Source organism: Pan paniscus, chromosome 10 (assembly GCF_029289425.2).
Source record: "Pan paniscus chromosome 10, NHGRI_mPanPan1-v2.0_pri, whole genome shotgun sequence".
Lineage (NCBI taxonomy): Eukaryota > Metazoa > Chordata > Mammalia > Primates > Hominidae > Pan > Pan paniscus.
Genome location: NC_073259.2, coordinates 42,986,873 through 42,999,659, shown reverse-complemented (window position 1 = coordinate 42,999,659; position 12,787 = coordinate 42,986,873). Strand labels below are relative to the sequence as shown.

Sequence of the window (12,787 nt, the reverse complement as noted above, 5' to 3'; positions counted from 1 at the left end):
CCTTATAAAAGAGGCCAAGGGAGCTTGCTTGCCCTTCCACCATGTGAGGTTACAGTGAAAAGATACCTGTTTATGAGGAAGAGGGCTCTCATCAGACATCGACCTTGATCTTGACCTTGATCTTGGACTTTCCAGTCTCCAAAACTGTGAGCAATAAATTTCTCCTGTCTGTAAGGCACTGAGTCTAAGGTACTTTGTTGTAGCAACCAGAGCAGACTAAGGCAGCCACCTCTTAGACCTACAAGTGTGCACACCAACGGCACAGCTCCTGGAACCCAGAGAGGAGGGGTCCAGGAAGTGGGCTTGGCAGAGAATTCTGGGGCTCTAGGTATAAGAAGGGTGTTCTAAAAGGAGACCCTGTGCCCTTCTGTCTCTAGAACTGAATCCCCAATGTGATGAGAGGGTCGTGGTGGCAGGAGGGCCCAAGCAGGGACTTCTGAAATGGGAATCCAGAGTACTGACCCCTGCTTTCTTGCAATGGGATTTTCCAGGCTGCAAGCTGACAGCAAAGACTGTCACTTCCCTGTCCTCTGACACTGTTTCACTAATATTTCTACCCTGAAGAGTGAACAGGAAACAAGCAGACCAGTACAAAAGAAAAAATACTGTTTATTCCACACAACTACATCAAGTGCTTCTTCCCCATTCTCCTCTCCCCTTGCTGCCCCTCCAGCCCTCAGGAAGCTTTGTCTGTGTTGGGAACAGTGAGAACCTCAGTGCCAGAGCCTGGTCCATGAGGCAGGAAGGAAATCTGGGCATGGGAAGGTAACTGGATTTCCAAGAACACAAAAATGTCAGAGTCTCGCATTCCAAACTCGTGTGTTCCTTAGTCCATTTGGCTGAGTTCTTTCCCTGGACTTCACCTGGATAAAATGCCATGGTAATGCAGGGTCAAAGGCCCTAGCTGATCCACCAGGAAAGTTTTGGTCTTTCTTCCATTTAAAACAAAACAAACAAAACTCCACACAGTTAAACCATTTCTGTCCGTTCTCCTCTCTTTCCATAGTAAAGACGACACTAAGCTCTGGTGTAAGTCCAGAAGATGTTTTCAAAACAAAATGTATACCAACTCCTTCAGAGCCTGATGCTAACAAAAAATAAAATAAACCTACCTCCTAGGTGAGAGGTTCAGGCCCCAGCTGCTTCCTGGGGGGTCTTACACTGTGGGAAGAAGGGCAGAGGTCACAGGCCAGCGAGCTGTGCTTTGGGTAAACCTCAGGGACACCCTGCACCCCCATGCCTGGGGAACTCAGCCTGCAAACCTCCCACCCCTGGTATTGTTCCTCTGAATGACCAATCCATCATTCCAGCAGAGGAGAAATGGTTTAGTTTTAGCTCAGCTTTGGGAAGACAAATTTAAATGAGGGAGGGGCTGAGAAAGCATGGCCAGGCCTAATTTAGACTAGTGGTTCATGATTGTTTTCCCGTCATGACACAGGACAGATGGTGTTCCCCTGCACGTCCACCACCACAGACACACCCTGGATTATGTGCTATTCCCAGGGTGCCAGCTGTGACCCATTTGTCTCTCTCAAAAAAGAAAGCATACCTGAATGCAAGCGTCTGAGCATGAAAACCTGCATCGCTATAAGTTTTTGTTTGTTTGAGACAGAGTCTTGCTCTGTCACCCAGGCTGGAGTGAAGTAGTGTGATCTCAGCTCATTGCAACCTCCAGGGTTCAAGCAATTCTCCTGCCTCCACCTCCCAAGTAGCTGGGATTACAGATGTGCACTACCACACCTGGCTAATTTTTGTATTTTTAGTAGAGACGGGGTTTCACCATGTTGGTCAGGCTGGTCTCGAACTCCAGACCTCAAATGATCCGCCCACCTCGGCCTTCCAAAGTGTTGGAATTACAGGCATAAGCCAATGTGCCTGGCCTAATTTACTGAAGTGTCAGTCACTGAATCCTTTACAAGCTCTGGAACTTAACTATTCTCACTGAAAACTTGTTTGCAACACCCCTCCCAAATGAGTCTGTCATCTCATTGAGGCAGGTCGATAACCCTGAACTAGAGTGTGGAGACTCTCTGTTGGAGACACGCTCTCCTGAAAAGCTGGGTCAGGCAAGCTGCCCACCTGCTTCCTCACCTCTGCTACATTCTGGCAGGCATGGTTTGTCCAAATGCAGCAGAGCGTGTATGTGTGTGTGTGTGTGTGTGCGCGTCTGTGTGCGCTGCACGTGCGTGTGCTAATTCAGCACACAACTGTCCTCCTCTCACTGGCCAGGCTACCAAGAGGGTGGCCACGCTGGCATTGCAGGGCCTGGGAGGCACCAACAGTAAGTGGGAAAGGAAACAGGACACCAGAGGAAGCTAGGCTAGGAGGTGGCTCTGCACCAGTGACTGACAGAGGTGGTGATGTGTCCCCAGCTGACGGTCCTTCCCTCAGGGTGGATCATGGGAGGTCCACTGGAGGCAGCTGTTAGAGACCAGCCTCTGTAAGGATAAGAGTACTGAAGAGAGGGGTGGTTGACCCCCATGACTTGGGGCCCTTTAGGGATAATCTACACCGCAAGCCTGTGGTCATCTAGGCAAATCTCAGTTCTCTCCTGACTTCCTGGAGTTACATACTGAATTTTAGGGGCTTTCCAGCCACAGTGAGGCTGGAAACTCACTTAACAGCTTGGATGAGAGCTAACCCCCAAGGTACCATAGCTACCCCGTCTAGAAGCAAAACTCAATCTGATCTGGGGCTGTTCTTGACTCAGAGGACACTGTGGGGATTGCTTACACACAGACATGGTCTGAGACTCGACAAAATGAGATTTCTCCTCCCGTATCCAAGGCTTAAAGTTACAAAGAAAATTAGAGTTAAGTCAACTTCCACAAGAGACCTTCCTGGGCTCCATCATTTATTTCAGGATGTTGTCCTTTCCCCCAGGGCATTGCTGTCTGGTTTATTGTTTAATTTGCTCCTTTTGAGAAGGCCCCAGTATTGGGTTGGGAATGGGTGTGGGGACAAGAGAAAGAAAGAGAAAGTCAGCATTCCTTTCCTTATTTTTCTCCAGAGTTGCCCGTTTGCTTGCATATCCAGTCTGCAAGTTCTCTTAACCCATGTTTTTTTGTGGGAGGGATGGCCATTGACAGAGATTAAATTAAAATATGAAAGAACAGCCTTATTTTCTAAATTCCCAACCTTCTGCAGACCCAGGACAACTCCAGAACAGGTAGAGTTCACTGTTGCTTCCTTCCAACATGGATTAAGAAAAGGTTCTGTTTTAGTGCAATTTTCCCCGCAAAGGAACCAGGAAGAGGTGGAAGAGGAGATCCCATGTTCCAGCCCCAGGGGTTTGGGAAACTTCTGATCTTGAGGTCAAGGCAGACATGGAGTCTGACCTTCTGAGCAGCACATCACACTTTTTTGAATTTTATCTCCCGGGTCCTTTCGGTGCACCTGCAAGCAAAGTGTGGGGGGCGGAAGGGCAGTGTGAGGCTGTGTTTCCACTGGATGAGTTGTCATACCTGCCACACTAACACAGAGGAGCAAAGGAGAAGAGAAGGTGGAAAGAGAATGCCATCAAAAGCAAGAGCTAATGGCCAGTGGTCCTTAGGAGCTGCTTTAGCCCTGCCCCAAAGACAGGGAGTTTCTGGTTCCCCACCAGAATTCACCCTTCAGAAACCATGCTAGCAAGGTGCTTCTCTAAGTGACGTCACAAATCCTCTTCTTTGGAGTGACCAGCCCAGAGCCTGGAGCTCTCGTGTGGCCCCCTCTGGCCTCCCCATGATGTGAGATGTGTGGGAGAAAAGAGGGACATTGATGCACATGCACACGGTGGAGTCTGATGACCTGGGGTGAGCACAGCTGCACGTGGCAAAATGACAGGTGCTGTCATGGCAGTGGCTGCAGCCGGATGCCACGGGAAATGGACAAAGTGCTAGAACACAGGGCCAGGGGCTGAGCCCTAAGGGATCTGAAAGACGTTCAGCTTGCTGGTGTTCTTGAGCGTCTGGCGCCGATTGCAGAACCAGACCCGCACTACCTCACGGTCGTAGTTGAGCTCCTTAGCAATTTCAGTGATCTCCTGGCCTGTGGGCAGTGGGTTCTTCTCAAAATAGGCATTGAGAGCCTCTATGGCCTGGGGGGTGAAGGAGGTGCGGCGTTTGCGTTTCTTGGAGGGCTCGCCTCCCACAAACTCCATCAGGTTCTGCTGGCCTTCCTGGTTCCGCAGTTCAGCTTCGTTTAGCCACTTTTCCAGCACCGGTTTTAGCTTCTGGGCACTCTTGGGTGTGATGTCTAGCTTCTCGAACCTGTGGGCAACCCATACCCAGGAAGAGGCAGTGAGAGCATGTTGGTCTCTTTGGCACACCCCGCACCTAGGTGCAGGCTCCATCCTCAAGGGGCCGCTCCTTTAGGGGCTGGTGAGACTGTACCCAGTGCTCCCCTCACCACCTCCACCAAGACCCCTCTAGTTTGGCCAAGCCCAGACTCCTCAGACCCTCTGATGTGCCCGGTCCTAACAGGGAAACCATTCCCACAGCCTCGGCTCAGTCAGTAGTGGAATAATAATAGTGCAACTGCCTTACAAACAACCATTCTAGAACGTTCCCCTAAATGAATGAAGTCCTTTGAGGAGTCACCTTGGGAGGCCTCCAGTCACACTCCCATAGCAGCATCACTAACAAGTCAGGCTGCTCTTTCTGGCTGAGCTGGGTGTGGTGACAGGATTCTCCACAGGATGCTGGAGGCACTCTAAAGGTCACTCTAGCCTGACCTATGGAGCTGGCAGGCAGATGAAACCTTTTGGCCATCCCTGAGCCATGCGCTTATTCTTGTTTGAAACTCTATCCCTCCTGGCACCAAAACCAGTTTGTAGGCTGCTTACAGAAAACTCAGCTATGTTACTTTACAGTCATGCCTTGTTAGAGGGGGGATGGGAGCATGATGAGGTATGGTGGGTTACAGTTAAGGGCCAACATAGAATGGAAGTTCCCACTTTGGTGACTAATTTTATAAGCTGTACTCCTTTCCTGCTAGAATTCCTCAGTGGATTAGGGTCTTGGGTTCCCCAAAGAAGACCCATATTAATGCCCAGGATTGGAGGATAATCTTCAGAGGACCTCAGAAGGACAGAGTCAGCCTTTGACTGCCCCAGGTGTTCATATTTACCCTTAAGATGGTCTTCCTTATCTGGAAAAAGGCTGGAGCAAGGGGGCATATGGAAAAGGGGCCAGTGCCCAGGTCCCCATGAGTGCCCGGTGGCACCAGGCAGCTGAGCAGGCCCTAATCCTGTCTAGGGCAGCCTTACTCACCGGCAGATGGCTGACTGGCTGTAGGCTGGACCTTCCGTTGCAGTCAGAGCCTGACCCACCTGGGTCTGTGTAAGGCCCAGCGAGAGCCGCCGGATCTTAAAGTTCTTGGCAAACTCCCGGATCTCTTCTAAGTTGATCCCATCCTCATCCAGACTTGGAGTATGTGGCTCTAGGCCAGAGGGAGGGAGCAGGGATGAGTGTGTAACATGGGAACCATCCCTGCTTATCTGGCTCATTGGTCTGAACTGACGCAGTACTGAGAGGTGAGGACACCTAGGAAAAGGCTCACGCACCTTCAAGACCCTTATCATCTTTGTCCCCAAGACAAGCAAGAGTTGAAGAAAAGGGGCCTAAACTAACCTCTCCAGGGGTAAGGAGCTATTTTCAAGTTCTTCCAGCTCTAACTGCTCACCCTCCCCCATTCTCCCTAGGCCTGGCCCCAAACACACTTGTTGGTCACCCACATTCCTCAAATACTGGGTGAGAGACCATAGCGGAGACAGCCCATGGCTCGGCCTCTCCGAAAAGCAGCCAGCCAGCCAGCTTGACAGCCTCCACTGTCATCGTGCCCAAACTCCACCTCAACAGGAATGGGAATAAAAAAGCCAGCCCCTCATATTGGGCCTCTGCCCTTCCCCTCTGGACCCCAGGATATCAAGGAAAGCAGCATCTGAAGAGATTGGGTGCCCACATAAATGCCTCCCCACTTCTCCACACTACTTCTCCAGGAGCCACTTACTGGACACCAACTGGCTGACGGTGGGGGTCTCTGAGCAGGTAATTGGGATAGGAGCAGAGGCAGATGGCTTGGCTGCTGGAGCTGGGCTGGCAATGACCACAGCAGGCTGGGGCACGGTTGGTGTGGGCTGGATGGGCTGCACCTGTGAAAGGACAGACAACAAGCCTTTGCTGCCCTCTGCCAGGCTCAGGGAGTTAAAATCCCTGGGTGGACCAGAGGCAGGGCAAAAACAGACATGAAATCCTCACGCATGCAGGACATTCCCGCCTGGGCTCTATCATAAAACAAGACTAGGCAGGGCATGGTGGCTGATGCCTGTAATCCCAACACTTTGGGAAGCCAAGGCGGGAGGATCACTTGAGGTTGGGAGTTTGATATCAGCCTGGGCAATGTGGCAAAACCCTGTCTCTACTAAAAATACAAAAATTAGCTGTGCATGGTGGTGGGTGCCTATAATTCCAGCTACTCAGGAGACTGAAGCAGGAGAATTGCTTGAACCTGGGAGGCGGAGGTTGCAATGAGCCAAGATCGTGCCACTGCACTCCAGACTGGGCGACAGAGTGAGACTCCGTCTCAAAAAAAAAAAAGCAAGACTAGAAACACCTTATTAATACCCACCCAACAATAGTGACTGAATTATACTAAATAAGCACAGCAACCTGCCCTACCAACCTGGAGCTTCACACCCAACTGTGACACAGGCAGGCGAGAGGCTCAGAAAGGTTCAATACACTTGGCCAAAGCCCCAACAAGTGCTCACCCTTGGGATAACTGCTTCCAAATCTCTGCCCTCAAAGAAGCAGCCTCAACCTGATTTTAGAGCCTCTCAGGCACCAAATGCGCATTGAACAGGGAAACTGGCAGATGGCTTTTGGTATCTCTCTACCAAGATAGACTGTGCAGCCATTAAAAGGGAGAAGGTATACCTCTTAACTACTCTGATGTCTGAGTCATAGCCCTAAGTGAAAAATGTGGTCGGGCGCGGTGGCTCACGCCTTAATCCCAGCACTTTGGGAAGCCAAAGGGGGCGGATCACCTGAAGTCAGGAGTTCAAGACCAGCCTGGCTAACATAGTGAAACCCCGTCTCTTACTAAAAATACAAAAATTAGCCAGGCGTGGTGGCACGCACCTATAATCCCGGCTACTGGGGAGGCTGAGGCAAGAGAATCGCTTGAACACGGGAGGCAGAGGTTGCAGTAAGCCGAGAGATCATGCCACTGCACTTCAGCCTGGGCAACAGAGTGAGACTCCATCTCAAGAAATAAAAAATGATAATAAAAAAAAGAAAATCAGTTTTTATGGAATAATGCCTTTAAGAAATACATATGAATTTCCAGAAAAACAAAATCTTGCACATAAAGTGAGCTATCAAAAGAAGTTGTCTCTGGAGTTGGAATTAGAAGGAATTTTTACTTTTTACATTACATAAAATATTAGAATTTTTGTAAAAACCACATATCCTATTTGTAATCAGAAGAAACTATAAATATATGAAAGTATTTGGTATGATTAAAAAGAAAAAAAAGCTTTCTAGGAAGTACAGATTCCTCCAGGATGGTCCTGTTTCCTGGATTCTACCCCTGGTACGTCTCAAGTCCATTGCTTCTTCATCCCCAGGGCCTTTGACTTAGTTCAGAGCTCCTTGACTCTCCCTAGAGCTGTTTAAACTGCCTCACCACAGTCCAGTTCTTGACACCATGTGAATAATGGGGATTTTTTTTTTTGAGACGGAGTCTCACTTTGTTGCCCAGGCTGGAGTGCAGTAGCACGATCTCGGCTCATCACAACCTCTGCCTCCCGGGTTCAAGCAATTCTCCTACCTCGGCCTCCCAAGTAGCTAGGATTACAGGTGCCCGCCACCACACCTGGCTAATTTTTGTATTTTTAGTAGAGACGAGGTTTCACCATGTTGGGCAGGCTGGTCTTGAACTCCTGGCCTCAGGTGATCCACCTGCCTCGGCCTACCAAAGTGCTGGGATTACAGGCCTGAGCCACTGTGCCCAGCCTATAACAGGGATTTTTAAAAAATGCATCTCTCAGCTGGGCACGGTGTCACATGCCTGTAATACCAGCACTTTGGGAGGCTGAGGTGGGCTGATCACTTGAGTTCAGGAGTTTGAGACCAGCCTGGGCAATGTGGCAAAACCCTGTCTCTACAAAACATACAAAAATTAGCCAGGTGTGGTGGTGCACACCTGTAGTCCCAGCTACCGGGGAGGCTGAAGTGGGAGGATTGATTGAGTCTAGGAGCAGAGGTTGCAGTGAACCGAGGTCACATCACTGCACACCAGCCTGGGCAACAGAGCAAGACCCTGGTCTCAAAAAAAAAAAAAAAAAAAAAAAGGCTCATCTGGTCAGCCATTTCCTTGCTAACGCCCTTCAGCATCAGCAGTTCCCTACTACCTTACCTGATAATGGTAATAACAAGAAGAACTACTGCTTGTTTTTCAAGTGCTTTCTGTGCGCCAGTGTTCATTGCCTATGTATAATATATCCTTTAGCATTCATAACCTTCTGAAGTTGGTACCCTTATGATCCCTGTTCACAGATAAAGCTAAGAGGTTATTTACAAAACTTGGAAGTGCATGCTGCATTTGCAAACCACTGGCCATATTGTGACCTGGGAACTTAGGAATGCAAACTCTTGGACCCCACTTCAGATCTACTGAATAAGAAACTCTGAGGTGGGACCCAGGAATCTTCATTCCAGCAAGGCCTCCAGGGGATTCTGATGCACAGGCTTGAGAACTGCTGCTCTAGCATGTGATACTTGTTGCAGTTCCCTGAAGGTAGAACACTCTCACATCCAACTCATCCCTTTTTATTTTTAGAGATGGGGTCTTGCTATGTCGTCCAGGCTGGAGTGCAGTGGCTATTCACAGCCATGATCATTGTACACTGCAGCCTTGAACTCTTGGCCTCAAGCGATCCTCCGCCTTAGCCTCCTGAGTAGCTGGGACTACAGGTGAGCACCACTACACCTGGCTTTATCCCTTTATGATAGTCCAATGTCCCTTATCTATGAAGTCTTGCCTAACCCCCAAGTTTGTCAAGAGCTCTTTTCTCTAGGGCCCCAAACCACCTTATTTGTGTGTCCCTGTGATAGTTTTGTCCCACTGACTTGTAATGGTCTCCAATGCCAAGCTACCTAAGGCTAAGAAGGCATCTTATTCATCTTTGTGTCTTCAGCACTTGGAATATAGTAGGCACTAAATAAATACTCCTAGAATGAGCAATGAGTAAATCAAAGCCACGGTGCAGAGTGGAGGGGTGGAGGGATGGAGGGGTAGAGGAATGGGGTACAGAACTGACTTCCCAGGGCTTTTCAGAAGTTTGTTCACCCTAAAGCTGATTCTGGCCCAGTCTACTTTGACCATCACCTACCTCCCTGACCTTCTTAGAACAGCACTGGCATCTGAGGGCACCTATACATATTTTGGGTGCGTGTGAGTAGGGGGTCTCGTGGTGCTGTTTCCCTGGGCAGAACCTGTGTGGACACATGTGGGCCTTCTACTCTGGGACCTCCCCCACTTTAGGAAGTGCCCTGCTCTCCTAGGAGTTTCAGAAGATGCTGTCCTGCCTGGCAGTCTGGAGGGAAGCAGCTGGTGCCAGATAGCAGAGCCTGCCCCACCCCCCACCACCCCCAGCCCCTGTACCTCACTCTTAGCAGGGGACTCAGGTGTGCTTGGCTTCCGGACAGCCACAGGTGGAGGCAGGGGGCTGCTAGCCAGGGTCGCAATCACCTGGCCCTGGGCGTTCAACAACAGCTGGGGGGTCACGGCCTGGACCTGCAGGCTTTGGGCTGGTGCTGGGGCCGCCACACTAGCTGAGTTCACTACCCATGGAAGGGTTCCAATAACCTGGGAGGAAATAAGGCAGGGACCCCAGGTGTGAGGGTAGCATCCAGCTCCACCCCAAACCCAGATCCCCACACCACCAGGGGAACAGACTAATGGACAAATCCCTCAACCTGCTCTGGCCTCAGCTTCTGCATGAGTAAAGTGCAGGATTCACACTCTAAGGGCTACTTCCTTTATTCCATCCTCAGAGCTATGGTGGAGCAGGAATAGGTCTGGATGTGGATTCAGAGACCTGCCTTGTTCTGCCACATTTTAGCTGTGTAGCTTTCATTGCTCTGAACCTCAGCCTTCTGTCCTGTAAGATGGGAATAAAAATCTCCATCTAATAGATTTGTACTCCAAAGAAAGTGAGATGATGTATGAGGAAGCACCTAGCATAAAGCCTGACCACAGCATGGGTGCTCCATAAATGAAAACTCCCACGTAATGTGAGCACCTCCAGGACAGGGTGGTGGGTACACCCCTGCCCAGCTTCAGCATCGGCAGAAAGCCGCCGCAGAGGAGATAGGAACAACAGCTTGACGTCTGTTCGAGTTTCTATGACCCACAGCCCAAGACCTGGCCGCCATCCTCTGGTCAGCCTCTCCACAGTCCCCACCCTCCAGCCCTGTCTTTGGCCACTTGCCTGTCCCTGAGCATTGGTGAGGATCTGACTGCTGATCCCTGGCATGCTGGGAATGGCGCTGGTAATGACTGGAGCTGTAGTGAGGGACCCCAGGATCTGGGTCTGTCCCCCGAGGGAAGCAGCACTGATCTGTGGGTGGAGGAAGAGCCTTGCTCAGAAGCCAAGGGGTGAGAAGAACCCCGGGCAGAGGGAAGAGGACAGAGGGCATTGGGGTGGGTAGATGTGAATGTGGGCTTCAGGCCCATGTCTACCGGCTGGATGGTTTCCAGGGCTAGGGGTCTACCGGCTGGATGGTTTCCAGGGCTAGGGGCTGCAGGGGTCAGCAGGGAAGGGCAGGGCCACAGTCATGGAAAAGTAACTCGGGTTAATCTTTCAGGCCAGGCCTGGGAGGGTAGAAGGGCCACGCTGGAGAGGCTGATGTGATCCTAGTCATATCTAACGGCTCCCACTGCCAAGCCAGGAGCTACACTGGACAGACACCAGCATAGAGCTGTAAGCTCTGACTGCACCGTAGGGACAGCTCACAAGTTTTCAACCCCCAGACGTCATCCCACCCTCCAAGCCTGGTCCAGTGGTTCAGGTTCTGGAGAATGTGCCCAGCCCTCTTGGCAGAGGTTGTCTGCTTTTATCTGGGATGGACGGGCTGGCAGCTGCAAGGAGAAGGCCTCAGAGGGAGCCCATCTCTGCTGATGTGTTGGAAAAGGGCTGTTTTCGGGGGGGCTCATCCTCCACTGTGGGAAGGGTCAGTTCCACCCTTGGCCCATGATTCCGTCCATCCCTGGTCAGCCCTGGGTGAGGGCAGCAGCTTACGATTCCTGGGCTAAATGCGAAGCCTGCAGGCTGGACGGTGATCTGTGGGGGGGTGTCCACTGGCTTGGGGGTAGGGGCAGCAGCGGTGGCAGCAGTGGGCTGCGGGAGGATGGCAGGTGTGGTCTGCAGCAGCGGCTGGGTCTGCAACAGCGTCTGGGGCTGGGCTGGTGGCCGGGGTTGGGCCGTCGAGGAGGCCTGTACTGGTGCGGCAGCTTGTACCGGTGCCGGAAGAGCGGTGTTCAGCACAGCAGCTGCTATGGAGCAAGGCAGAGACAGAGGTGCTCAAATGCCTAGCCACTGCTCACAGCGGCTCCAATCCCAAGGGATCTGGCACAAGAAGGAGAGGGGGTTGGGGCAGTGGGCTCAGTGGGGCAGGCAGCCACGATTCCCTTGATCCTTGAAGGGCTGGCGCACGCCAGCATCTCTTATCCCCCCTCCCTGGGGCCAGGAGATGTGTAGGTTCAAGAACCAGACGTTGAATCTTCTTGTAGTCCTTCCCAGGAGGCTGGTCATGGGGTGAGTTCTGGCGTGGGGGGAGAGGGGCAGTCTCAGACAGCTGGCTGAAGTATGGCAGGCCTGCAGGGCCAGCATGGTGTCACGGCCTACAGTCCCGAGGTGGTGCAGCAGCTCTGCGGCCGGATGCCCAAGACACCAGATCCAGACTCCAGGGCGGTTGCCCTGGGTGGGCCGTGGGTTCTGAGTCCGACATGGCAAGCACACGTGCGGGGGTGTAGTAGAGGGTGGTGGGGGGCCTGGTGCAGTCCTGGGAAGAGTTGCCGTTACCTTGGAGACCGGCTAAAGGTGGCTTGAAAATTCCCCCCGTAGGAGAAGCAGCGGTCAGTCCTGGGAGGGCAGCCACGGTTGCTGTAGGAATTGTCCACACGGCCAGCCCCTGCTGACCAGCCACTTGACCTGCAATACTGATGGGGATAAGAAGAGGTTGAGTAACTGCCCCTGCTGGAACCATAACTCCTGTCAGAACTGTGGCTAAGTTTTCCTGAGTCAAGACCTGCAAAAGCAAACAAGATTTCAAAAAGAAAAGAAAAAATAAAAAATCAACATTGACAGCGCAAACACTGGGTCTCTGAGACCCAGCTGAGCACAAACAAAGCATTCTGAGGGCGATGGGGCGAAGGCCACATGAGGATGGGGAAGAGCCAAACCCTAGCTGGAGGCCCAAACCTGAGGGGATGCCTGGACCGACTATCCTGCCTTCAGAGAAGTCGCCTAAATCCAGGGCAAGGCGGCCCTGCTCACAGGATGGGAAGGGGGCACAGGCCTCCCCCACCACAGCCTGCTGCCTGCCAGGCCTTCAGCGAGCCCTTGCTGACAGGCCCCGTGCTTAGTGGCCAGGGAACAGGGAGCAGAGGCTGATGGAACCAAGTGGTCAAGGCCCCACAGAGGCCTCCGAGAAGTTTCTGAAGGACCATACCCTTGGCTGGATGCCTTGGAGTCAGGGAATGTAGCGAAAGGGACAGGGAGCTCTGCCTGCCTGCAGGA

General features: G+C 51.8%; 1 protein-coding gene across 6 annotated transcripts in view; it reads right to left on the bottom strand.

The window, feature by feature from the left end:
• Positions 1–589: 589 nt before the first annotated feature.
• POU6F1 (POU class 6 homeobox 1) overlaps positions 590–12,787 on the bottom strand; it is a 30,845-nt gene continuing 18,647 nt past the window's right edge. For 4 of the 6 annotated variants that reach the window (XM_024931213.5, XM_034935841.3, XM_034935838.3 and 1 more), the window contains 7 exons: positions 12,071–12,296; positions 11,288–11,541; positions 10,478–10,606; positions 9,649–9,852; positions 5,992–6,133; positions 5,253–5,421; positions 590–4,250 (listed from right to left, as the gene is read on the bottom strand). In XM_024931213.5, the coding sequence (XP_024786981.3) occupies positions 3,905–4,250; positions 5,253–5,421; positions 5,992–6,133; positions 9,649–9,852; positions 10,478–10,606; positions 11,288–11,541; positions 12,071–12,296 (1,470 nt within the window). In that variant the 3' untranslated portion in view covers positions 590–3,904. The remainder of the gene's footprint in view (positions 4,251–5,252; positions 5,422–5,991; positions 6,134–9,648; positions 9,853–10,477; positions 10,607–11,287; positions 11,542–12,070; positions 12,297–12,787) is intronic. The other 2 variants (XM_034935839.3, XM_034935842.3) reach the window with 2 other exon arrangements.